The sequence below is a fragment of the Podarcis pityusensis genome (assembly GCF_964106645.2).
Source record: "Podarcis pityusensis genome assembly, chromosome: 13".
In the NCBI taxonomy this organism is placed as follows: domain Eukaryota; kingdom Metazoa; phylum Chordata; class Lepidosauria; order Squamata; family Lacertidae; genus Podarcis; species Podarcis pityusensis.
The window spans coordinates 43,375,963-43,401,675 of NC_138038.1; the positions used below are offsets into that span (position 1 = coordinate 43,375,963).

Sequence of the window (25,713 nt, forward strand, 5' to 3'; positions counted from 1 at the left end):
TGTTTCAAAATACATATTTTATTATAAAATGTGTTCAACAGTGTGTACATTGAGATAAAATATGTATTTAAATATGTATTTTTTGATACAATCATATTTAAGTGTGTATTCAAATGCAGATTTCCATACAGACTGGTTGCTTTTTTTAATGCCGATTGATGCAGATGCAGCATAGAAAGGATTTATGAATTAGCACATGTAAAACTGAAAACAGACCCGAAATTAATGGTTCCATCCATCCCTACTTCAAAGGAACTGAGGACTGCTTGTGAGTGTCCCTGCTTTCATTCTAGAAATCCACTCTCTGGTGATCTGCAATCTATAACCTCCCCAGATGCCAGCAATTCCTGAAAGCCTTGTGATGTCCTCAGCTAGGCTTTCCTCTAAATGTGCAAAGCAGAAGTGGCTCACCAGGTGGAACTATGCATAATTCTGGGCAGGTGCATCACTGTTGCTTATGAGGAAGGAAAACGGGGAGGAAGTGAGACAGTCGGGACAGTGCAAACTCCCTTCTAGTCCCCTGATTTTGCCTTATATACAATAAATACAGTCACATAGGACTCCCTCTCCGTGGTACAATGGGAAAACTGGTTTTCCTAATGGTCTTGAGTATTTTCTGGGGCTGCTATACACCCGATATTTCCCAGACATAGCTGGGATTTGTCTTTCAAAAATGGCGCCTGGGTGAAATTTTCGCAAAGCAGCTGAAATGTACGGGGAAACAACTTTTGTGTCCGAATTTTCACTTTTGGAAATATGGCAAGTTTGAAATAATAAGTCTCCATTGGATGTACTGCACTGATTTTTTTGTACCTCTATTATGCCTATTGAATTGATGATGATGATTTTAAAAAAGCTTTTATTGAAGTAAATCAAACAAACCTAATTTTTATTCAGCGTAGACTCACTGGAATTAATGAATACGACTAATTTAGGTCCATTAATTTTAATGGGTCTGCTCTTAGTAAAGCTTAGTTAATACTACCCACAAATACATCTTTTCACCTTTCACTGCTAAGGTGAGCTTGACCCTCCATATACCCACTGAAATCATAAATTCTAAAGCACTCTGAGGATAAGATAGAAAAACTGAGGCATATTTAGTGAGGTAAGAAAAACTTTTAAAAGATTGGAGGCCAGGTTTCAGCATGCACAAAGAGAGAGGAAGCACCAATACAGCAATTCGGGTTTGTGACCAATTTGAGTCATATTCAGAGTAGACTCGTTGAAATAAATGAGCATGGTTAATTAAGGCACCTTCGTTTCAGTCGGTCTACTCTAACTTAGAGTACAGCTACAACCCCTAGATGCTTAGGTGGGCTAATGTGGTATGTGAGACACTCTATATGTTCAATGCCCTCTCTTTGGCTACCTGTAGACCTTGCTTTTTAACCAAACAGTGTCCATTTATGGTGCCTAAATGTTTGTACTGAATAATCAAAAAGCTCTATGTAGTTTCTGTAATGCATTTTCAGTTAGGGCGTCACAGTTTTCAGGTGCTGGGCGCGCAATATTTTGAGGAAGCTGGTTGCTAGGCCTGAGAGCGAGCGCTTTGAGGGAAATCTCAATACGACAGCTGTGTGCGTCCAAATGAAATCTTCATGCCACACAGCAGATTACAGATGTGTGGGACCTGCGTATCTCAGATAAAGGGCAACTGGGAGGGGGAGGGATGGAAAGAGAGGCCATTTCTAGCACGCAATATGAAACCACGATGGGTCAGACAATCCATTGGTGCATGCACAGAATCCACGCCACTCCACAAAACAGTAGGCTTTCAAGGTGACTTGAGAGGTTTAAAAGTATCTTCATGTTCTCGAGATGATCCATTCTCCACTGGGTTAGTAGACATGGTCATAGACTCGGGACTCACATTATTTAAGTTGGGCAACTTGGCGTCTGCCTGGTACTGATGGTCCCGGCTGGTACCACGCCTGTAGCTGGACACTTCTGAGGCAGTTCCTTCAAAGAGTTTGGCCATGAATCCGAAGCCGGCTGACCGAATGAAAGAGCTGCCACTGAAGGCGTAAAGGATGGGGTTGACGCTACTGCTGAAGAAGGCAAGAGCCACCAAGGTCGGCCTAGCCATCTTAGCGGCGTTTTGGACATTTTCAGAGCCGCTCCACACAGCAGCCACATCCAGAAGGTTCACTATGTGATAAGGGAGCCAGAAAATAGCAAAGGCCAGCACGATAAGTCCAATGAGGTGGTTTGTACGGCGTTTTCGACGGAAACGGGTCTCCTTCAGCCGTAGGCCGATGGTTCCGTAGCTGTAGAGCACGGCAACAAAAGGCACCACAAACCCAGTGATGGTTTCGAAGAGATTGTGGAAGATCAAATGATTGGTTGTGGGATGAAGGATTAAACAAATATACCTATTTCTCCAAAAAATCACCTTTCTGTAGAAAAGTACAGGGATGGCCAAGAAAACAGCAGCCACCCAAATTGCCAAAACCAGAAGCCATGTGGTACGTTTGGTGCGTATCTTCTGTGAGATGAAGGGCTTGGAGATAGCTAAGCAGCGGTCCAAGCTCATGAGGGCGATGAGAAACACGCTGCCGTACATGCTGACCCCACAGATGTAATGGCAGGCTTTGCAGACCGCCTCGCCGAGTTCCCAGTTCCCAGCGCTTAGAAACCGCAGGAATACGGGCGCCGTGAGCAGCACTGCCAAGTCAGCTATGGCCAGGTGAAGGATGAGGAGGCATGTGACCGTACGCTTGCGGACAACACAGCCTGCGCTCCAAACCACAAAAGCATTGCCAGGGAAGCCCAGAATGAAGGCAAGAGAGAGCACAGTTAGGCCAACCGCCGCGCCTGGCAAGGGCGATAGCGCTGATGTTGCATTCTGGGTGATGTTGGAAGTGCTCATGGTCCTCTTGGGTGGCAGACAGCAGTGGAGGAACTGTGTAGGGAAGAAGAAGGGAGAGAAACATCAGCAGAATGTTATGACTGCGGGCACACATTTTATTCTCGAGTCAAACTTGGACCAGAGCTTGATTAGCATTTTTCTCATCTAGCAGCTTTGAGACTATTTTCCCTTTCGTGCAAAGCGGCTGCTAAATGTAACCATGCACATGCTAGTGTTACCAGACAAAAGTCTGTTTTCCTTGGTTCCCAAAGCCGGTTAAGGATGCACAATGAGTGGAAAGGTTCGAGTCTTTCTTGCTGTAGCGATAGTGGCTCAGTTTGGTTTGCTCTCCAAAAAGACTGAGCAAAACAACACTCGAGGCAGAAAACATTTCTACAGGGTTGCAGAGCATGACCACACCCATGCCTGATTCCCCCCACTGCTCCCAAACTTGCTCTTGACACCAGGTGCTAATTGCTGATAAGCTAAAAGGCTTGCCTGAAGCCCTATCTGATTTGGTTGTTGCTCTCTACTTGCAGAGCATTGCTTTTAATATGAACTTTCAGCTTGCTGATGGGCCGAACTGGTGGCGTTTCGGCTGGAACCTGAGAAGTTATCCCCCTCGATAGAGCCAGACCACTGGGTTCACCCAACCTGGTGGTGTGCACACTGACCAGGAGCTCTCCATACTTCAGAGCTAGGATATTTAAACAGGAGCTTCCTTGAGGTTTCGTAGCCCTGTTTAGGGAAGCTTTTAATGTTTAATAGACTATTGTATTTTAAAATTCTGTTGGAAGCCACCCAGAGTGGCTGGGTCTAAATAAATTATTATTATTATTATTATTATTATTATTATTATTATTATTATTAATATTAATATTTCTTCTAGCATGGGACTGGTCAGGGGGGCATTCCGCTAGCTCTCTTGCAGATGCTGCTGTTGCTTGCTGCCTCTCCTTAAGCTGTTTCACTCTTTGATACTGACTTCTCCATCACAAGTTCATACAGAGTTCACAGGGAAGGGAGAGTTGTCTCCTTATTCTCTGGGTGTTAGCAGGCTAATCAGAGTAGCCAAGGGGGCACTTCTACTTCACCTGCTGCCAGCCAGCCAAGCCCAGGAGGCCAGGGACTTGTGGGATGGAGGCTTGATGCTGTCCAGTGGGGTGTCGCTAGAGCGTCGGATTAGGACCTGGGAGACGAGGTGTTCAAATCCCTGCTCAGCAGGGACAGCCGAATATATTTTGGCACCTAAGGCGGACCACAAAATGCAAATTCCCTCCCTGCCAGGGATGAAGGTGTGAATGAAGTTGTACAATAGGATCAAGCAGGGAACAAAGATCTACACTGGGATCTGCTGCCACCTGAGGCGGTTGCTTCACCTTGCCTAATGGGTGGGCTGGAGCTGTTCCTCAGGCATGAAGCTCACTGGGTGTGACCTCAGGTTGGTCACCACCCCTCAGCCTAACCTAATTCGCAAGGTCATTTTGAGTATTAAATGGTGGGGAGGGAAGAACCATGGATATTACCTTGAGCTCCTTGAAGAAAAGGTGGGACAGAAATGCAATGCGTAGAAATAAATAAGTAATAGAATTGCCCGTTGATCTGCTCTTTCTGCTATACTTGGAGCACAAAACTCTTAAGCCATTGAGCTTTGCTTCAAGGGGGCAGGCTTCAAATCTAGCGGAGCAAAATATTTCGTGATTGCTGCCCCCATCCTGCAGCAATGGACTTTCATAGAGGATGTGCCACCTGAATCGACAGTGACGTCCGATGCTCCCTTCGACTAAAAGAACAAAGACTTCTAGTTTCTTTAAAGCCCATGAAGCAACTTCCTTGCAGTTCTTACATAAATGGTGAGGCAACTGTTTTGCGATGGGAGAAAGGGGGAAGTGTGTGTGTGTGTATGCACAGGAGTGCATAGGGGTGTGTTTATGCATGCCCCTCTACCAAGACTCTTCTTGGAGAGGAGCTCCATCGTTTCCCATTTCCCTTTCTGTGTTTGCCCTGCAACAATGGAGCAAAAACGTTGCATCAGTGGTGCCTTTTCCTCTCGGAAGTTAAAAGCAGCTGTGGGGGGATCTTGTTGGGTATAGATAACCCATAGATAAAAGATTAAGTGCAAACACCCATTCTGATCAGTGCTAGAACCTCAGTAGGTGTGTCTCTCTCTGTGTGTACAGACAGATAAATACAATAGACATAGATATAGATTGTATATCTATGTATCACATTTGTATCATATTTGATTTGCACCATAATGGTTTGTTTGCTCATAGTACCAATGTTCCAAGAAATATGTTGGGTTTACCTTGATAAGGTAAAGGACTCCTGGACAGTTAATTTCAGTCAAAGGTGACTATGGGGTTGAGGCGCTCATCTCGCTTTCAGGCCAAGGGAGCAGGCGTTTGTCTACAGAAAGCTTTCCAGGTCATGTGGCCAGCATGACTAAACTGCTTCTGGCACAACGGGACACCATGACAGAAACCAGAGTGCACATAAACACCGTTTACCTCCCTGCCTCAGCAGTACCTATTTATCTACTAGCACTGGCGTACTTTCGAAGGGCTAGGTTGGCAGAAGCTGGAACAGAACAACGGGAACTCACCCCGTTTGTGGGGATTCGATCTGCCGAGCTTCTGATCGACAAGCCCAAGAGGGTCAGTGGTTTAGACCACAGTGCCACCTGCATCCCTGGATAAGGGCTCCATGAGACATAGCATGAGACAAACACATTCAGACAAACACAAGGCATTATCAGAGCCCAAGGCCACATTCCAGCCAGATCAAAGTGCTCAATGAGGGTTTGAAGCAAGATTGGTGTGGTGTGTGTCTGGGAAGGATGTGTGGCCTAGAGGGGTGTATTTGGGCCCAATGCCTGAGGTTGCCCACCCAGGAGAAGGGTAGTGTACACCAAACACCTGTAGCAGAACTCAAACGCGGGTTGAATGCTGTTTCTAAGGTCTGTCTGTCCCAATGCTCTATGAGTCAAGACTGCTCTCTAGCTGTTTGCTGGCAGGAAAATTGTAGTATTCATGGCAAGTAAATTCCCTGGGGTTACGGTATGCCACGTCATGTGGTTCTTATCACATCCGTTCTTCTTTCTCCAGAATGTGTGGGCTTTGTGGTTTCTCCATGCAAGAACCAAAAATTCAGGGCATCCTCCCTCACCCCCAAATGATACCTGTCAAAGCTGAAACTGAATCAGGTTATTGTCACTTAGAACCTCCTTTTAGAAAGGCTAAGCCTCCCCCCCCCCGTGACAAGAGTGCACTAAGCATACACAGATGGCCTTTGCCATCTCCTATTTAACATACGGGAGTACTTCTGATGTGTATTCCTTCATGTGAAAATGCACATGAATATGTTGGACTTTAAGTGAGGTGAGGTCAGACTAGCAATAATATTAATGGTCAGTTCCATGTAATTATCACTACTACTACTACTACTACTACTACTACTACAGGCAAAGGGCCTTCTTGGTAGTGGTGCCTGCCCTGTGGAACACCCTCCCATCAGATGTCCAGAGAATGAACAATGATCTGATGTTTAGAGGACATTTGAAGGCAGCCCTGTTTAGGGAAGCTTTTAATGTTTGCTGTTTTATCGTGTTCTGTTGGGAGCTGCCTAGAGTGGCTGGGGAAACCCAGCCAGATGGGCAGGGTATGAATAATAAATTAGTATTAAATTATTATATTATTAAAAAGAAAAGAAAAGCAGCTTCTGAATTAAAAGCAGCCACTTCAATTAAAAGTGGAGGGTTGAGAGTTAGTAGACTTCCTTTTTACCCTGGCTTTTGACAGCTGAGATGTGTATATTTCAGGACCCACCCTATTTTTGTGACTATAAGCTGTATTAATTGTTGTTAGCCCTCTCTGGGACCTTAGGGTGGAGGGGAAATATAATAAAAACACAAACACAAACAAACAAATACAGTCTAGGGATGGGAGCATGAGATTTCACCCATTTAGGAGTACAGGGATGTGACTTTAGTAGCATGGCAAATACTCTCCAAGGACTGGCCTGAGAGGAAGACTACAAGAAAAATGGGTGAAGACAGAGAGCTGCTGTGTCTAGTTCTGGCGAATTAAGGAAGAGGTAGACAAATTGAAATAGCTTCAAAGGAGGGCAATAAAGATTGTCAGTGGTATGGAAACAAAGTTCTCTGAGTTAAGGGTGACAGAACTGAGCTTATTTAGCCTGGAGGAGGGAAGACTAAGAGGGGAGAGGACGGTACTCCAGATCCCTGAGGGTCTAGGGATGAAAGGGAAATTCAATTTGGTTCACATTTAAATCTGAATTTATCACATTGGCACTTTCTGAAATAACATGAGAAGCAAAACACAGCCAACCTTCAGAATTCTCACTTATACAAAATGCTGTTCTCCAACCAAAGAACATTCACAATAATGCATACAGTACGTTGGGGGGAAGTATGGAGAAGAATGAATATATCAATGAAAACAAGATACAAAAGTGCATCAGGAGAATTTGCTTGCAGACATGAGTGCATTAGTCAAAACTGCATACAAATATGTTTATTAGAGAAAAATTCACACTAAAATGCTGGAGAATTTTCACGAGGACTTAGTAAAAAGAAATAGCAAAATTGAGGGGGGGGGTTGGGGGCGGGGAACCCTGAGAAACTGAGAGAAGAGAATCTGACAGATCTTTCCACCTGTGCAAAGGAGAGGTTGTTCTCTGGTAGTGCAAGAGGCTGGAGCTGGATTGTCATGTGCTTAAAGTTTCAGGAGGATAGATATCAGTTGAACATTAGGCAAAACCTCTTAATGGTTTAGAGGGGTGATGAGTGAATATGTAAATTTTTGTTTCTTCCAGTTTCTCATATATATTTTTTTCAGTCTTTAGGTCACTTCTCCACATTTCCTTGTCAGTTTACAATATATATTTTTATCCTGCCCAAACGAAGTCCTCCTGAAAAATTTTCAGCATTCTTGTCTGAATTTTTCAATCTTGCTTAATATTCACATTTTTGCAAAGCAATTTCCCCCAATATGTGTTGGGTTCATGAATATAGGCATATTTTATCCAAGCACATTCACCGACGCACACATTATGTAGCTGGATAATGACCTTGCTAAATCTGAAGAGGTGTGAATTTTGGAGGATGACTGTGTTTCAGTCTGCATATTGTTTCGGAAAATGAAAATTATGTAAGTTTGGTTTTAAATGGAAACAAATGAATTTCCCCACCGCCCCATCTCAGAGGCATGTGTCAGTGGTCATATCCACACCATCCATGTAAAACACATGGACTCCTGGGAACTGTAGTTTTGGCTTCACACAGAGCTACAATTCCCAGCACCCTTAACAAACTACAGTTCCCAAGATTCAAGGTGTGTGTGTGTGAAATCATGTGCTTTAAATGTATGGATGCAACCCAGTGTTTGCTGGGGTTAGGGTATATAGGACTGAAGCCACAGTACAGATTAGAAACAGGTACAGCTTCAGATACTTAGTCAATTCATTAAACCACAGATTAAGCCACTGAAAATAGTGAAAAAACCCACAGCAATTAAATTTAAAATATTTTGGTCAGATATATTTTGGTCCAACTAACTGAGCAGCAGATGAATTTGTCAAAATTATGGTTCATTAATTTTCCAGGTGATGAAAACAACCGGGGGGGGGGGATCTAGCATGCTCGTCCCCACAACCCCTTACACAAATCACTACTTTATTTAAGCAATGAAAAAGGACTAAGGAGAACTATTCTAGTGAGTTGTGGTGGGAAAGTCTTTCAGATCCCTACATAGCCATGGGTGACTATAGCTCTTTGTCTCAGCAGGCTGTCCTACCACACAGGGTTGTTGTGGAGACAAGGATGGGAGACTATCTTGCACACACCCTTTGTGCACTTGGAGAAAAGGTGGAATAAACAGTCTAATCAACCAACCAACCAACCAACCAACCAACCAACCAACCAATAATAACATGCATGCCAGACATGGTCAAAGGAACCCTTCATTTTTTGTCATGGCTTCACATCTTCCAGAACCGCACCTGCCATTGAGAAAGGTCCCTGTAAATTCCCACTGCAGCGATTCTGCCTGGCTTAAGTTATGCCCTGTTAAGGATGCCTCCTGCTTTTCACTCTGATTGTTGTCCCATTACAGGGACACCAAAGGAAACACTGCCTTATACTAAATCAGACAATCTAGCTCAGTCGGCTCTCCACTGACTTGCAGCCTCTTTCCAGGGTTTTTGGGGACAGGGGAGTCTCTCCTATCCCTACCTAGAAATTCCAACGGATTGAACATGGGACTTTGTGCATGCAAAGCAGCTCCTCTGCCATTGACCTACAGTCCTTCTCCAAAGAACCCGCCAGTCCCTCTTACCCTTTCGGACTTTGAAATCTCTCTGTCTGCCACCGACTTCTCCAGCCGTCTGTGCCCCGAAGCTTGTCTCGTTTCTATATTTGCATATCACCACTTGCGGAGGTGGTGAATGTGGGTCTGTTTGTTTGTTGCCTCGCTTTCTTTCTTAATGACTTCCACGGACCCCCAAGAGGAAGTGAACTGACAAGTTTCACAAGAGTTGAGTAAGTGATGGGAGGAAACGGTTCTGGCGATGGGGTTAGCCACCGGGCCGGAAAGGTGAAGAAGTGAGAGGGATGGAGGTATAGCCACCGGTTTCATTCCTCCTGCAAAAGAACGGGCTGGCAATCTTAGATCCAGCTTTGTGACTAGAGAATCAGGCAGCCTCAGTCATATTAGTGTGTGTTCACAAACTTCAGCTGGGGCTATTTCTGGGAAGGAGTAGCCTGGCCATAATGATCCACATTCTGGTAGCCTCCAGGTTAGATGACTGCCGTGTGATCTGCATGAGGCTGCCCTTGAAGGTGATGATTATATTATTATTATTAAATAATATTTATTATTTATACCCCACCCATCTGGCTGGGTTCCCCCAGCCACTCTGGGCGGCTCCCAACAGAATATTAAAAGCACGATAAAACATCAAACGTTAAAAACTTCCTTAAACAGGGCTGCCTTCAGATGTCTTCTAAAAGTCAGATAGTTGTTTATTTCCTTGACATCTGATGGGAGGGCATTCCACAAGGAGGGTGCCACTACTGAGAAGGCCCTCTGCCTGGTTCCCTGTAATCTAACTTCTCGCAGGGAGGGAACCTGCAGAAGGCCCTCGATGCTGGATCTCATATTATTTGTCTCACTATCTGCTGTGGAAAAAATACATCACCTACATAATTATTTGTGTCAGTTACTTTGTCATTACATTATTCTGCCCAATTCATTATAACGCAAACACAATGCAAATTTTGGGAATAATCAATTACGTATCATTTGCAGACTGGAAACAACAGCACCAAGTGCTGATTGTATTCAGTAGGTTGGTTTCTGTTCTGGATTTGGGATGAATAAGAAAACCTTGGCAGTTTCTGCTCATGTTTCTGTTTTCATCAGATTTCTCTGGCATTGCTATGCCTAGGGCAGCAAAGAATAGTTTTGGGTCAGCCCTACAAATCTGGATAGCACCAATGAATTGTAGAACAGAATACAGTGCTCCAAATAAAACAGTGCTTTCCAACGCCACTTACACTAGAACGTGCTAAAAATTTGTGACAAAACAGACACAGCATTAGGCATTGAGGAGAAGTTATTGGTTGACAATGTTGCTTATCGGTTGCTAACATACCTGAGTCAGATAAGATAAAATGTTTCCAGAGCGGACAGGTTAAAAAGGGCACAGTTAGCGAGCCGTTGTGCAAAACATGCTAGGCAAGTGCAGGAAATAAACAGCAGTCAATATAAGGCATGCTAAATTGCAGAAGTGTCAAAACAATAGGTTTCTTAAGCACAGCAGCTGGTGCAAAGAGTCTGGGAGTTTCCAAATCTAACACATTCTTGAGGGTAGGGCCTTTTAAAGCAACCAGGCCTCTCAGCAGGGCCTCCAATTACCTAGACTGATCCTCCCCCTCTTACCAGGTGGGGTTGATGGGAGTTGTAGTTCAAAGCATCTCGAGGGCACTAGGTTGGCAAAGGAGGTACCAGTAATATCCCCCTTTCTAATGAAGATAGCAAAACACATTTGCTTCGACTTCTCACCGTAGTATTAATAATTGAAGAACAGGGGCTATTAAGTGCAAAGTCTCTCTGCCTGTGTTTTGTGAATGCTGTATGGAAAAGCACATGAAACTGACCTTTGAAGAATTTGTAAGTAAACCATTTTTTTAAACTTCCCAAATGTGTGGTCTTTTTCTCTGCTAGGGGAGGAGGTGAGTTTTGGCAGGAACGTAGATGGGCATATTTTAAAGATCTAACGGCCTATATTTCCATACTTTGCTGTGCTGCATGTTTTGTGCTTTTAAATCTCTGCTGGGGTTCTCTCCCCTGGATTTTGGCATAGTTTTTCCCTTGCCACCAACACCTTTAAGTACCGTATTTTTCGCTCTATAGGATGCACTTTTTCCCCTCCAAAAATGTAGGGGAAATTTGTGTGCATCCTATGGAGCGAATGCAGGCTTTCGCTGAAGCCTGGAGAGCGAGAAGGGTCAGTGCGCACGGACCCCTCTCACTCTCCAGGCTTCAGGCAGCTATCCGCAAGCCTTCGGAGCACTCCGAAGGCTTGCAGATGGCAGCTTGAAGCCCAGGGAGCGCAGCGTCAACTGCCGCTGCGCTCCCAGGGCTTCAGACAGCTATCTGCAAGGCTTCGGAGCCCGGCGGGAGTTCCCGCCGGGCTCCAAAGGCTTGCGAATAGCCTGTTTTGGGGTTTGGGGTCGGGGAAAGCCTGCTTCCCCCGTCCCCAGCCCCGCAAGCTCCGGGAGTGGTGGCGAGATTGTGCGCAATCTCGCCACCTCTCCTGGGCCTGTTTTGGGGGCTGGGGTCGGGGGAAGCTCGGGCTTCCCCCTCCCCAGCCCCACGGCTAAAAACAAAGCCGTGCGCAACCTCTCCCGGCTGGAGAGGTTGGACGTGGCTAAAGAGGAAGCCAATCCCGCTGGCTGTCTTGGCTTCTTTGCTCTTTGGGGCTGGGGGAGGGAATAATTCCCCCCTTTATTCCCCCCCTAAAAAGTAGGTGTGCCCTATGGTCCGGTGCGCCCTATGGGGCGAAAAATACGGTATGTATTATATTCCAGATTACAATGAAGTGCAAACTAGATGTGATATCTTGTTTTTTACTTATTTAGTTTTGAAAAATAGCTACTTGGGGTCTAAAATTGATCAAAATGGGGTGTGTGGCTTTTCCCTTACCATTCCAATCAGATGCACCCCAACCCAACTGTTTTTCTCCCTCCAGAGGGAAAAGCACCCCTTATCCAATATTTGCCTCCATTGTGCAGGACAAATTAAGAAAGAAAGAAAGAAAGAAAGAAAGAAAGAAAGAAAGAGAGAGTAATGCACTCCTCTCCAAGCAGAAACTTCTAATATGAAGTCCCTTGGTAGACCCAGTTGTTGGCGGCAGTGGGGGCACACTGACAACCTTTGTATGGGGGGGGGGGGAATTCTAAATCTTCCAGTTAAAGGCACAGCTACAAAGCTAAGCAGCGGAGCCTGGCACCTCTTGGGTCTGGTATGGTGGAAGGCACAGAGGCCCCCAGTAGATGGGGCCAGAGTCCATGACAGGGAGGGCCAAGTAATTCCAGTTCTGCCCACATCCTCCTCCCTATGGGCTTCTAGCATGACAACAGTGGGATTAAGGAAGAGGAAGTTGACAACCAGTCCCTGGACTGGGTGTAAGTAAGAAAGAGGCAGGTGAGGGCCGGCTGAGGGCAGTTTGATGTTGGTGGTGCAGCCAACATACAGATAAAATAATATGAAGTCTGTGCCTCACACCAACTTCTCTTTCTCATTCCACTGCAGTCTCTACAGGTTCTAGCAGTGTTACGGGACGTGGATACACCTGTGTGTGTGATTTTGTCAGTCTCTTTCCATGCCCCGGATGTGGAAACAGTTCCCTTTGCAAATTCCTGCCTGTGAGGCAATGCATGTATATATTTAGGCCACCCAGATTGTTTCAACGGTGTGAATCTAATTCCTCTTTTTGCCACACAAGCCTTTAGGCAATAAAGATTAGGAAACATTGTCCCTAGAATGACCCAACCTTGAAATCCCTTTGCTGCTTGCAGCAACGCAACCCGTTGTCCCTCCAGACGCTTCTACTACAGCACCCCCTGGTGTTGTGTCGGGTCTCTGCCAACAAATACCTGACTCACAGCTGACTCATTTCCTGTTCCCTTGGCAAGAACGTGATTTTTGTTGTGATCCAAGCAGGTTTATTGCCTGTGAAGAATTCTCCAGCTTTCAAGTGACACCAGAATCTGAGAGCCAGACTACAGAAGGCCTTTGAAATCAATGACGGGATCTGCTGACATTTTCATCGTTAGCTTAAAGATGCTGGTGTAATTAGGCAATTTTAGTCTCTGGATCAGGGCTAGAGTCAGCACCTGGTACCTTAGGGCAGCTGCTGGGGGTCCATTTTGGGGGGAAGCTCCACCCCTACTGCTTAAGATGGACTTCGACTGAAGCTTTTTGTGGTGCTTTGATCAGTGCTGGATGGAGGACTCTAGATGCCATTATAATCCCCCATAGTACCACAGTGGCATTGTATTGGAGGTCTTGTGAGAATTCATGGTGGGCACTGGACCAAGATCTTGGTGATGCTCAGAGCACTAGGACACACTAATAGAAGAGAAGGCCCACAAGAGTGCCCTGAAGGATGTAAGAAGAGCTCATTTAGTCAATTGTCTATTTTATTGCACTTATGTCTCACCTTATCTTAAAAGAGCTCAACGTGGTACACACATTTCTCCCTTTCCACATTTAATCCCTGAGACGTATAGGGGGGAATTAAGAAGCTTAAATAATTTTTGGATTTGATATCCCGCTTTATCACTACCCGAAGGAGTCTCAAAGCAGCTAACATTCTCCTTTCCCTTCCTCCCCCACAACAAACACTCTGTGAGGTGAGTGGGGCTGAGAGACTTCAGAGAAGTGTGACTGGCCCAAGGTCACCCAGCAGCTGCATGCGGAGGAGCGGGGAATCGAACCCGGTTCACCAGATTATGAGTCCACCGCTCTTAACCACTACACCAAGTTTTGATGGCTGTAATAATGGAATACTGAATGGTTTAGTTTATATAAAATATGCAGGGATTTATGTTATGCAAAATGAACCATGGAAAGAGAAGAAGGGAATTCATTGATATGTTAAGGTTGTTTAAATGAATATTCTAAAATGCAAAACAAAAAATGTAATGACTTTCAATTCTTCGTCTGTCCACTATAAATAAACATTATTCATGGATAGCTCAGTTGGTAGAGGAGGCAAGTCTTAATCTTAGGATCATGGGTTCAAGTCCCATGTTGGGCCGGCTGTACTTGAGGGATGATTCCAACAGATTCCACACGACAAACGCTTATGTCCCTGTGGAGATGGCAGTACCGAATCGGTGGCACATGCCCTTCTGGCTTGCACTCTTTATAAAGACTTGAGGAATGAGATTATCGCCCCTCTTTTATTGTCCATTCCGAGTTGCCCAACCACTGCCACAGTGTCCTTTCTCTTGGCAGATCAAGAACAGCAGGTGACAGCAAAGGCTGCAAGGTTTTTAGCTGGGGCAATCAGAATAAGATCCACCATCTGAATATTGATTCAAAACCCTAAAATGTATTTTATATAATTGACTTTTTGTTTCTATTCTTTGTATATCGTATTGTTGTTTTATTGCTATGGCCGATGGCTGATGCAAATAAAGATTCATTCATTCATTCATTCCCATGCTGGGCAAAAGATTCCTGCATTGTACAGGATTGGACAAGATGACTCCCGTCATCCCTTCCAACTTTACTGTTCTACGATTCTGTGATTCATTCATTCCGGTATAACGCCCAATAAAGTCACACTGACCCTGTTCTCACACTGGCACTCCTCACTCAGCAGTCATCCAGATGCTTGCAAAGAGCCTGCAAGCAGGACGTGAGTGCCACAGCACCCTCCCCACTTGGGATTCCCAGCTGCTGGTATTAAGCGCCAAGCTGCCTTCACCAGTGGAGTTGGAATATAGCCATATGCAGCCTTTGTGCATGTACCCACCATGCACACATGGGACAACACACCTTCTTGCAAACTCTCACTGATTTCCTCCAAGCCTCTTCTCCAAGCACCAGTTCACCAACTCACATTTGAGAGACTCTGCAAGTGCTCAGCCCAGTGAGGCTCGGCTCCTTACAGGCGCATTGCTAAAAAGAATGCAAATATTTGGCTGTGCCTCATCCCTGCTAGGGATGGGGGAGAAATCCTATTCAGTTCACATGAGAAAACAAACTTACTTAATTCATATGTTCCAAAGCAAGAAGCAGATTGCAAGCCAGTCTTCAAAATTTGCTCTTTCCCCCCTGAATTTTGCAGTGAAGTTCTCCAGCTACGTTTAACGTACAAATGTGTATATATTGGGGTACTGTTGCCCAGAAATGCACAGGTTAATGAAAATGACTTAAAATCACATTATCTTTGGGAAAGCTGCTTTGCGGAAATGTGCACACATGTATTGGGCAAAATTGCACATAAAAATGTATGCATTGTCAGCAATTTGCGCTGAAAGGTTGGCAAATTAAAAATCAATAAATTGCAAATTGATGCTGCAAAGTGGAGAACTGAGCTTCAGACTGCAAAACTTAGAGAAACTGAAATCAACATCTTTGCCCAGCCCTAGTTGTAGCACGGACGTATTGCTTGTATTTCATCGCTCAGATTTGGAGTAGGGTCGAAATGTAAGGGCCCTAAGTGAAACCAACGAACCTCAAGTAGCTGACTCAATCCAGTTTTACCAAATCATACATTCCTCCCACCCAACCATATGCTTCTAAAGTAGCCAAGGGAACAGATCTCCCATCAGTCTCAAGGGGACCTGCAATGGGGAGAACGGGTAGCATGGAAGCTGAAGGAGTTCTGTAGATAGAGACAGCAGTAGATCAGGCAGACCCTCAGCTCAGTGTAAGGCAGTTGCTTAAGCTTTGCTAGAACATGCCAAAGTCCTGTTTCCTACATAAAGCCAGCAAGTCACCTAAGGGAAGCCAGAGCATGAAGGGAACCACCGTCCTTTGTCCTCAGTAGCTGATATTTACAGATATACTGCCTCTGCCCCTGGAGGTTTGCTATATGGCTATTTAATTGCATGCTCAAGGGACACGGGTGACACTGTGGGTTAAACCACAGAGCCTAGGACTTGCCAATCAGAAGATCGGTGGTTCGAATCCCTGCGGTGGGGTGAGCTTCCGTTGCTTGGTCCCTGCTCCTGCCAACCTAGCAGTTTGAAAGCATGTCAAAGCGCAAGTAGATAAATAGGTACCGCTCTGGTAGGAAGGTAAACGGCATTTCCATGTGCTGCTCTGGTTCACCAGAAGTGGCTTAGTCATGCTGGCCACATGACCCGGAAGCTGTATGCCGGCTCCCTCGGCCAGTAAAGCAAGATGTGTGCCGCAACCCCAGAGTCAGTCACGACTGGACCTAATAGTCAGGGGTCCCTTTACCTTTACCTTTTAACTATATCTTTAAGCTCCTCTATATGCATGTGTGTGTGTGTTGATGGGATATGAATCTTGACAGGAAAAAATGGGTAACGTTGATGGGCATACCTTCCATAAACGAGTCTATTCCTCTCTTATGAATAATCCCTTTGCAACTGAAGTACATCTGCTCAAGCTCTTGAGCCCAATAAATTGTGATCTGTGCCAGTTGCAACTGGAAGGTCTGAAGAAATGGAGGCAAACAGTAGGTGGCGCCAGAGTCAATGGCAAGCAGAGCCAACTCGTACTAGTTTTATCCCTATTCTCCTCTCTGCTGAGTTCTACTTGGGGATCAATGCTGAGACTCAGGAGGAAGAGGCTGACAGCCAGTGTCACCCACTGGGCTGAGCTGGATGTAAATAGGAAGGCAGACAGTGAGGACTGGTTAAGGGGAGATTGAGAATGGTGTAGCAGTACCCCATTCAGTCTAACAAAGCAGCCTCCACTTATTTCAGTTAAAGGTGTCCAAGACATTTTGCTGCCTGAGGCACACTGCAAGGTGACAACCTTCCCTTCCACGTACAGAGGTACTTTGGTTCTTGAACCTAATCCATTCCAGGAGTCCATTCGACTCCTGAAACCATTCAAAAACCAAGGTGTGGCTTTCAATTGGCTGCAGGAGCTTCCTGCACTCTTGCAGAAGCCAAGTTGAATATTTGGCTTCTGAAAAACGTTCGCAAACCAGAGCAATTACTTCCAGGTTTGCGGCGTTCGGGAGCCGATTTGTTCAGCAGCTAAGCCGTTCAAGTACCAAGGTACCACTGTACAGAAGTTGATCAGACTGACAGCCGAGTCTTACACTGTCAACAGTACCTGAAAGCATCTGCCTCACTCTGCCTAACAGTAGGGCTGACCCCAATTCTAATATCATCCGTATTTTTCTCTCTCTCTCACTCTGCTTACAATACCTGAAATTTTCACTGACATTTCATTTAAAACAACAACAAATGGGCACATCTCAGCAAATCACAAGAAATCTTTCGTTTATTATTGCAAACAATCCGACACAAATAAAGATGGACTATTGATGTACTTTGGATTTTTACTCCTCTTCAGCATATGGAAAGGAGGATTCACATGCAGAATAACTGTTTCAAAAATGAGACCTGCGACAAAATGTGTGGCACGGAGTGCTGCTGTTCACATCCAAATTCTAATTTCTTCCTGTCCTCTAGCAATGAGCTGGCATTCCATGGCCACTGAGCATGCTTAGTCCTCATCGGACTGATTTTGGAGTTTCCCCACTTGGAGTTTCCCTCCCTAGCCCTTCTGAAAACCTTGGATTGCCCCCTGCTTGTTGGCAATAGCTGCATCATGGCTGCGCCCACTCGGCTGCAAAAGCAATGATGCTCACAGCATGAACTTTGGAAATAGAGATGTGTTCGTGTGTAGAAGCCCCTACTGGATCCTGCTACCTTGAGAAAACAAGAATGAATTCACCGCTCTTAACTTCTAAAAATGGGCACTTGTGCTGCAGGCAGATAGTGAAGGAATACTATGCAGGTTTTGTCAGAGTGGATCTACAGATCTCTTTCCTTGTGGGCACACCCTAGCCCATTTTAGCTTATTAAAAAACCAAAACAAACCTTGCTGTAAGGTTAGAAATATTCCACATCAAGATGGATAACATGCCCATTTAACATACAAGAGAGGCAGAGGGAGAGAAGTTGTACAGAAAACAACATAACTTACATTGAAATATATTTCCAACCACCTTTGGTTTCCTAAAAAACAAAAAAAAGCTCAACAACAGCAACTTGGTAAAATACTGCAACCTTAGTTGAGTCGCTGATTAGACAACACTGATCTCCTTCACACATAGCAAACTTCAAAAATGTGGGATCTCGTTTGTCATCTTTGTGACCCCAGCCCCAAGGAGCAAAGCAAGCTTAGAAAGGGGCTTTGAAAGAGAGATGGCTTTAGAATTAAGGAACATCTGGGCTCCTCTGAGCTGAGGAATTTGTTTTCAGTACCAGAGCCATGCTCACATTTCTTTTTCTGCGCAAAACCTGTTGTTGGTTCCCCACCTGCCCCAAAACTTTCCTCATTTCAGCAGCCTATTCAAGCCTGATTTCATCAGCCAAATTTGGGAAAGGGCTGTAGCTAAATGGTGGAGTGTATCCTTTGCTTGCAGAAAGTCCAAGATCCCCAGCTTCTCTTGGTAGGACTGGGAAGAGACTTCTGGTCTGAAATCCTGAGGAGCTGTTGCCAGTCAGTTTAGACAATACTGAATGAGACGGACCAAAGTCCAAGGCAGTTTTTTGTTTCCTGAGGTTCCCTATGATCTGACTCAGTATAGGGCAGCTTCCTATGTTCCCATTTTACTTAAAACTGGTCTGGAAGGTCCAGCTGGTGCGAAATTTCAAGGCTAGACTTAAAAGTTTGCACTGGTTGACCATATGCTAGTGGGCCAAGTTCACGGTTCTTGGAGTAATTTACAAGGCCTTTAGCAATTTGTGTCTACGGTACCTCAAGAACCATCTGATACTTTACATGCCTCCCTGATCACAGAGATCTTGGAGGGAGTTGTTGTTAGCAACCCCTCTCCCCCCTGGCTCTGCATTCAGCATTGTGCATCCATTTCTGCAGAACTTCCTCCTGACTGACAGGCCCCTTCTCTTAGTGAAGCATTTAGTGAAGACTATTTTAGCAGGCATTTTGAGGAGGCTATGCTGATTTTATGGTTAATTCTGATCGATCTTGTATATTTCCTAACCTTGTTGTTAAAGCCACAGTGCTCATGCAGTGGGGGTGTAAGAAATCTAAGGAATATTGAGGGAAATAAAAAGGATGTTAAGGATGACCCCCCCCCCGAGATGTTCTTTTTGGGTATAATAGAGGGTGAGATACCTCTAAGAATGTATTAAATCTTTTTCTTTAAGCAACTGCTGCGGCCAGAATAAGGTAAAGGTAAAGGGACCCCTGACCATTAGGTCCAGTCGTGGCCGACTCTGGGGTTGCGGCACTCATCTTGCTTTATTGGCCAAGGGAGCCAGCGTACAGCTTCCGGGTCATGTGGCTAGCATGACTAAGCCACTTCTGGCGAACCAGAGCAGTTCACGGAAATGCCGTTTACCTTCCCGCCAGAGCGGTACCTATTTATCTACTTGCATTTTGACGTGCTTTTGAACTGCTAGGTGGGCAGGAGCAGGGACCGAGCAACAGGAGCTCACCCCGTCATGGGGATTCGAATCGCCGACATTCTGATTGGCAAGTCCTAGGCTCTGTGGTTTAACCCACAGCGCCACCCGTGTCCCGCGGCCAGAATAGCCTATGCACAAATGTGGAAGGACAAAAACAGTCCAACAAAAGAGGATCGGCAGAATAAGTTAATAGAACACGTGGAGTAAGCGAGGCTGACTGCAAATGTAAGAAACCAGGATGAACATACCATAAGAGAGGAGTAGGAAAACTCTGGGGAATTTTTAAATAATTATAACAGTTACATAAATCTCCAAGTAGGACTGGATATAGGAACAGCAGCTAAATCAATTAGAAGGTGTAGAAAGATATGTAGCACAACTAAGAATAAAAAGGAGCCCATGGAAGGGTGTGTGGGGAAGTGGAATAATGTAGAAGGATAATGAAGAATATTGTGAAATGGATGTACCAATTTACTGTTAAAGCACAAATAAAATGGAAAAGAGAGCAAAGGCCGCAGTGCTAAGTGGTATATTAACTCTTGTAATAATAGAATGATAATAATAATTTGGAATAAGAAAGGCTGTTGCTATTGTGAAACAAATGGGACTCAGAAAAGCTTGTTGAGCTACAGCAAATCTAACAGCAGTTCTTCACCTACATTTCCCCCACTTCTATACTATTGCCCTCCAACATTTCCGTTGTACTTAATTTAAGAACTGAGAGGTGTGGCTCTTCCCTGTCTCTAATCCCTCAAGTGTAAATTATTTATTGAGGAGGGAGACACTCTGTATATGCCCAGAGTCACCCTTTGTTTTATAAGTTTCACATCTGGCCCTGAAGGCAGAAACACACACACACACACACACACACACACACACACACACATATATATATATGGACACAGGTGGCGCTGTGGGTTAAACCACAGAGCCTAGGACTTGCCAATCAGAAGGTTGGCGGTTCGAATCCCCGCAACGGGGTGAGTGCCCATTGTTCACTCCCAGCTCCTGCCAACCTAGCAGTTTGAAGGCACGTCAAAGTGCAAGTAGATAAATAGGTACCGCTCTGGTGGGAAGGTAAACGGCGTTTCCGTGCGCTGCTCTGGTTCGCCAGAAGCGGCTTAGTCATGCTGGCCACATGACCCAGAAGCTGTACGCCGGCTCCCTCAGCCAATAAAGCGAGAAGAGCGCCACAACCCCAGAGTCGGTCACGACTGGACCTAATGGTCAGGGGTCCCTTTACCTTTACCTTTATATATATGACTAAGCTTAGTGCACTGAGCATCAGATTAAACCTGACTTGGGTTGAAGGAACAATAGCTGTGGAAGTCATTTAGCAGCTTTGTAGTGTGGACATGGTCTCAGCGAGTTTCCTAGAAGCCAAGTTTCCAAAAAAAGAGTAGCTAAGACAGCCAGGCTTAGCAGATGGAGATGGCTCAGCAGTAGAGGACATGCTTTGTGTAAAGAAGGTCCCAGCTTGAATGCTGAGCATCTCTCAGCCAGGCTGGGGAAACACACTGCTTTAGACCCCAGGGAGCTGCTCTAGTCACAGAGCTACTGGTCTTCAACTGGTGGGTCAGGCCCCATTAGTGGGTTGTGGCTCGATCCAAGATGGATCACACCAGGAGCACTCCCACCATGCAAATCTATGCAAAAGGTAAAGAAACGGGTCCCCAAATGCATGTTTGCATTATAAGTTGGTCCTGAGTCTGAAAAGGTTGAAGATACCTGGTGTAAACAATACTGAGCTGGCAGGACTGACTCATAAAGCATAAATTACATCTTGTGTTGAAACCTGGCATGATTCAGTCTAGGAGTGTCTATATCCGAGTTGCTCTCTTGTGCCACCAAGACCCGGCCCTCCATCTTGGTCCTTGTCCAGCCCGTCACAACTCTCCAGGGGCTGCTGGTCCATGCCCATGGCAGCTCCTGCCACCACCACCAAGTCTTTGGCCAGGTTTTTGTGGGACTGGGATCTTCTGCCGAGCCCATCGGATGCCCCCTCAAAGAACTGGGCAATGAAGTTGGCCCCGGAGGTCTTGATGAGGTTCCCAGCCACAAAGACATAGAGCACAGGGTTGATGCTGCTGCTGAGGAACGCCAAGGCTGTGGCACCCGCTCTGCCACTCTTCCAAGCCTGCCCCAGTCGTTCCGCCGTCCGCCCTGACGACAGGTTAGAAGCTACCTGGAGCACGTTGACGATGTGGTAGGGCACCCAGAGGACAGCAAAGCAGATGACAATGGCGACAATGAGCTTCTCGGTCCGAGCCCCCTGTCTCCGCTTCACTCCCCTGAGGCGGATCAAAACGGCAGAATAGCAGCCGACGATGATGGTGAAGGGTATCACAAAGGCCACCACGGTTTCCAAGGTGAAGTGGAAGATGGTCAGGCTCGGCCTGGGGTGGCAGGGCTCACAGATGTACCTCCCTGAGGGATCCTTGACTACTTGTCGGAAAAGGAGGGCCGGGATGGATAACAAAATGGCCGCCACCCAAATCCCTGACAGGATCTTGACCACCAAGTGCTTCTTGCGAATGGCTTGGGAGAAGTAGGGCTGGTTGACTGCGAGACACCGGTCCACGCTCATGAGGGTGATGATGAAGATGCTGGCAAACATGTTGATGCAGCACAGGTAGTAGACGCCTTTGCAAACTGCTAGGCTGAATAGCCAGTTCTTGAAGATGAGGAAGATGATGAAGAAAGGAGTGAGGAGAAGCACGACCCCGTCGGCCACTGCCAAATTAACGACTAGGAGGCAGGTGACTGAGCGGTGACTCGGCTTCATCTTCCAGAGGATACTCCAAATGACAAAGAGGTTTCCAGGCAGCCCGATAAGGGCAGCCAGGAGTAGGAAGACAATGCCAGTCACACTGGAGGTCGGGGAAGACAGGAGGGTGCTGTTTCCAGAGGTGTGGGTGCAGTTGTTGGTGGCACCACTGGAAAGAGGGGCTGGGGACTCCCTGTCAGGAAGGAAGAAGAAGAAAAGCTTGAGCCAGGAGGAACTGAATTGCGCCTTAACCCCTGTCCACCTTGGCTGCCACAAACTGCAGTCTATTTTGCTCACAGCCATCTCGTGCTTTATCTGCATCTCTCTTTCCTGCTGTGGTCTATTACACTCCCTGAAATTGATCCTGTAAGCTCACTGGGGCAGGGGCCTCTCTCTTTTATGTATGCACTGTAACTTTCAAAATGTTTTGATTATTGAGTGTATTTGTATGGCTTGCAGTGCAGAGTCCCGGGTTCCTTTAGGAAGAAGGGCATGACGACGACAATTATAATATCAATAATATTAATAATATTAATGTTAGCCTATGAAGTGATGAGGGGAGGCGGGTGGCGCTATGGGTTAAACCACAGAGCCTAGGACTTGCCGATCAGAAGGTCGGAGGTTCGAATCCCTGTGACAGGGTGAGCTCCTGTTGCTCAGTCCCTGCTCCTGCCAACCTAGCAGTTCGAAAGCACATCAAAGTGCAAGTAGATAAATAGGTACCACTCCGGCGGGAAGGTAAACGGCCTTTCCGTGCACTGGTCTGGTTTGCCAGAAGCACAAGATGAGCGCCGCAACCCCAGAGTCGGCCATGACTGGACCTAATGGTCAGGGATCCCTTTACCTCTACCTATGAAGTGATGATGGTGATGTTTTTACTACTCCATCAATAGGGAAGAGTGACAACTAGAGGAAAATGTTCCTGTCCTGAGGAGATTGCAAATTGGAATTTGGCAAAGCTGGGTCAACAGAAGGAAGGGAGGAAGATGTTCTAAGCAACTGCCTGTGAAGCTTCAGAATCAGGGGTAATGATTTGGTGTGTGTGTTAGAGAAGGCCAATTGTATTCTCCTCCCTCCCTCCTATCCACGGGTCTCTGTGCCTGAGGTGACTGGGCTGCGGAGGATGGAGCTGAACTGCTTCTCTCCCGGCCGATTTTTTTCATTGACTTTGTGGGTGCCTGGCCTCCACAATTATATTATTGTGGGTGCCCACAGCTCCCTTATGCTCCTATCCCTCCCTTGGTTCTGTCTCCCTTGGTTCTGTCTCCTTCCTTTCAGCTGTGTCCTAGCCTTGCATTTTATTCTGTTTATGGCTGTTTGTGGCCACACAACGGCTCCCAGCCCCTAGGCAACATGGGCCACCCCTTTCACCTGCACCACTGTCCTTGGTCCCGTTTCTTGGTCACACCCTATGTAAGAATGTAAGAACGAACAGGTCAAAGGACCACAGAGTCCAGCATCTTCCCTCTCCCAACACTGGCCTGGCAGATGTCTTATGGAAGCCATCAAGCAGGGCAGGAAGACATCAGCCCTCCCTCATGGTTGGATCCCAGGAGCTGTTATTCAGCTGCAACTGAACATGGAAGCTCCATTTAACCATCAAGTCTAATAATACCAATGGACAGACCCATCCTCCATTAATTTGCACCATCCCCATTTCAAAGCCCCCTGAGGTTGCGGCCCAGTGTCACTCCATTCTGTGACAGCAACTTCCATTCAAAAGTCATCATTTGAAAAAGTTTTCTCCTGCCTTTCCTGAATCTCCTGCCAATCAATGTCAATTGATTCACAAGCTCCCCGATTTCTACTGCAGAAAGAGAAAGAGAGAGAAAGCATGAGCATGCCTCTCTCTAAGCACATTCCTCAGAGGGTGCAAAATATTTTTTAAAAACCTCCCTCATGTTTTCCCTCCCTTAGTGGCTTTCAGTCTTCCCTCAAGGGCAAGATGTTCTACCACCACATTCCCTAATCATTTGAGTTGCCCTTTTCTGTCCCTTTTCCAGTTTTATGATATCCATTTTATCATCAGCTGACCCCAACTACAGACAGGTTTCCAAGTGCGGCTTCCCCATGGATTTGTACGAGGGCATTATCATCCTGGGCAGCTTAACTTTCATACCCTTTTCCTGATAATGCCTGGAATTTTCCACTGGAATTTTCCAGAGTGGTGCAATGTTTCTGTTCCTTTATTTTGACAACAACCATCATGCAAAATACGCAAAACAATATTTTGTCTTGTGTAACTCAGAGAGAAAGAGTTGCGGGTGTGTTTTTTCCCCTGGCATCCTTTTCACACATTGCCACACATACTTCCAAACCGTCAACCTTGATTTTGATCTATCCCAGATCTGGGCTACTTCCTACCCACTTCATCTTCCCCAAACTTCCAACCTGAACTATCACAATGTGGTCTTTTTCTGGATCTGCTTATGGTTCTTCGCCCTGACTGAACCTGCAATGCAATGACTTACATGGGTGAGTTGGTCTCTGACTGGAGCCCAGCGAAGCTTCTCTTGCTTTGTCTGCCTCCGTCTTTCCTTCACATCCTTTCCCTGGGCTGCGAATTATCTCCTTCTCCCAGAGCTTCTGAGCTGCTGCTTCTATTGCTGCTTTGCACGTCCAGACTGGAAGCTGGAATGAGGTTGAGTAATGGAAGAGGAGGGAGTGGCAGAAGGACTTGCCTTCTGCACACACCCCCCCCCCCCGCTTCTTCGCTAGATCTCCAAGTTGGGACTTGCTGGCATTGAGGAAGACCACACCCAAATACATTTGTGCCAAGAGGACCCTGGTTTTCTCCGTGTTTCTTCTCTTTCTCTCTCCCCCTCGCCTTCTGGCCCCTCTGCCATCCTTTTCTCCTTGTCTCATCCTTTCATTCAGAGAAATCCGCCTGGACGTTGCTTAAAAAGGAAGCGGCTAGATGGCATGAGGCTGGCTGCGGAGCACAGATAATGGAACCCACAAAGCCTCTCGAGGAAGAAAACCTCACATTAGGCAACAGCAGCTCCTCTCGCAATTTTTGTTTCTGCAGGGGGAGTGACAGAAACATCCTAGAATGGCTGATTCTTGTAATTTACCTACACAATCTCTCTCCCCCCTGTGCCCCACAAATAGGAAGGCAGGAAGCTGCTTTATAACTCAGTCCACACCTAGCTCAGTAATGTCTACACGGTCTGGCAGTGACTCTCCAGGTGTCTTTCTGATCCCTTACCAGAAATGCTGGAGGCTGAGACAGGGACGCAAAGCGGATGCTCTTACCACTGAGCTACAGCCCCTTTCCTGCTTAAAGCTCATTCTGTTTGATGCTAAGTTCTTGGCCTACCCTGGAGTGGTTACTTTCTGAAATGAAGTGTGCTGGCATAGGAGCTGGTTTGGTGGAAGTTACCCGCTCTGGTCTGGGAGTGCCTAAAGGGT

General features: G+C 46.1%; 1 protein-coding gene across 3 annotated transcripts; it reads right to left on the reverse strand.

Moving 5' to 3' along the window:
- LOC308461104 (leukotriene B4 receptor 2-like) lies at positions 1 to 25,267 on the reverse strand. Of its 3 annotated transcripts, none has more exons than XR_013978798.1 (3): positions 9,208 to 9,972; positions 412 to 2,905; positions 1 to 371 (listed from the first exon to the last, which is right to left on the reverse strand). XR_013978798.1 is itself a non-coding variant. In XM_080977730.1 (2 exons), coding segments are annotated over exons 1-2 (1,152 nt in total). In that variant the 5' UTR covers positions 24,776 to 25,267; the 3' UTR covers positions 20,785 to 21,345. The 3 variants fall into 3 exon arrangements, 1 of the variants encoding a protein (XP_080833856.1); XR_013978799.1 differs by lacking the exon at positions 9,208 to 9,972 and adding an exon at positions 5,457 to 6,555; XM_080977730.1 differs by lacking the exons at positions 1 to 371; positions 412 to 2,905; positions 9,208 to 9,972 and adding exons at positions 20,785 to 22,495; positions 24,774 to 25,267.
- Between the last annotated feature and the right edge of the window lie 446 nt (positions 25,268 to 25,713).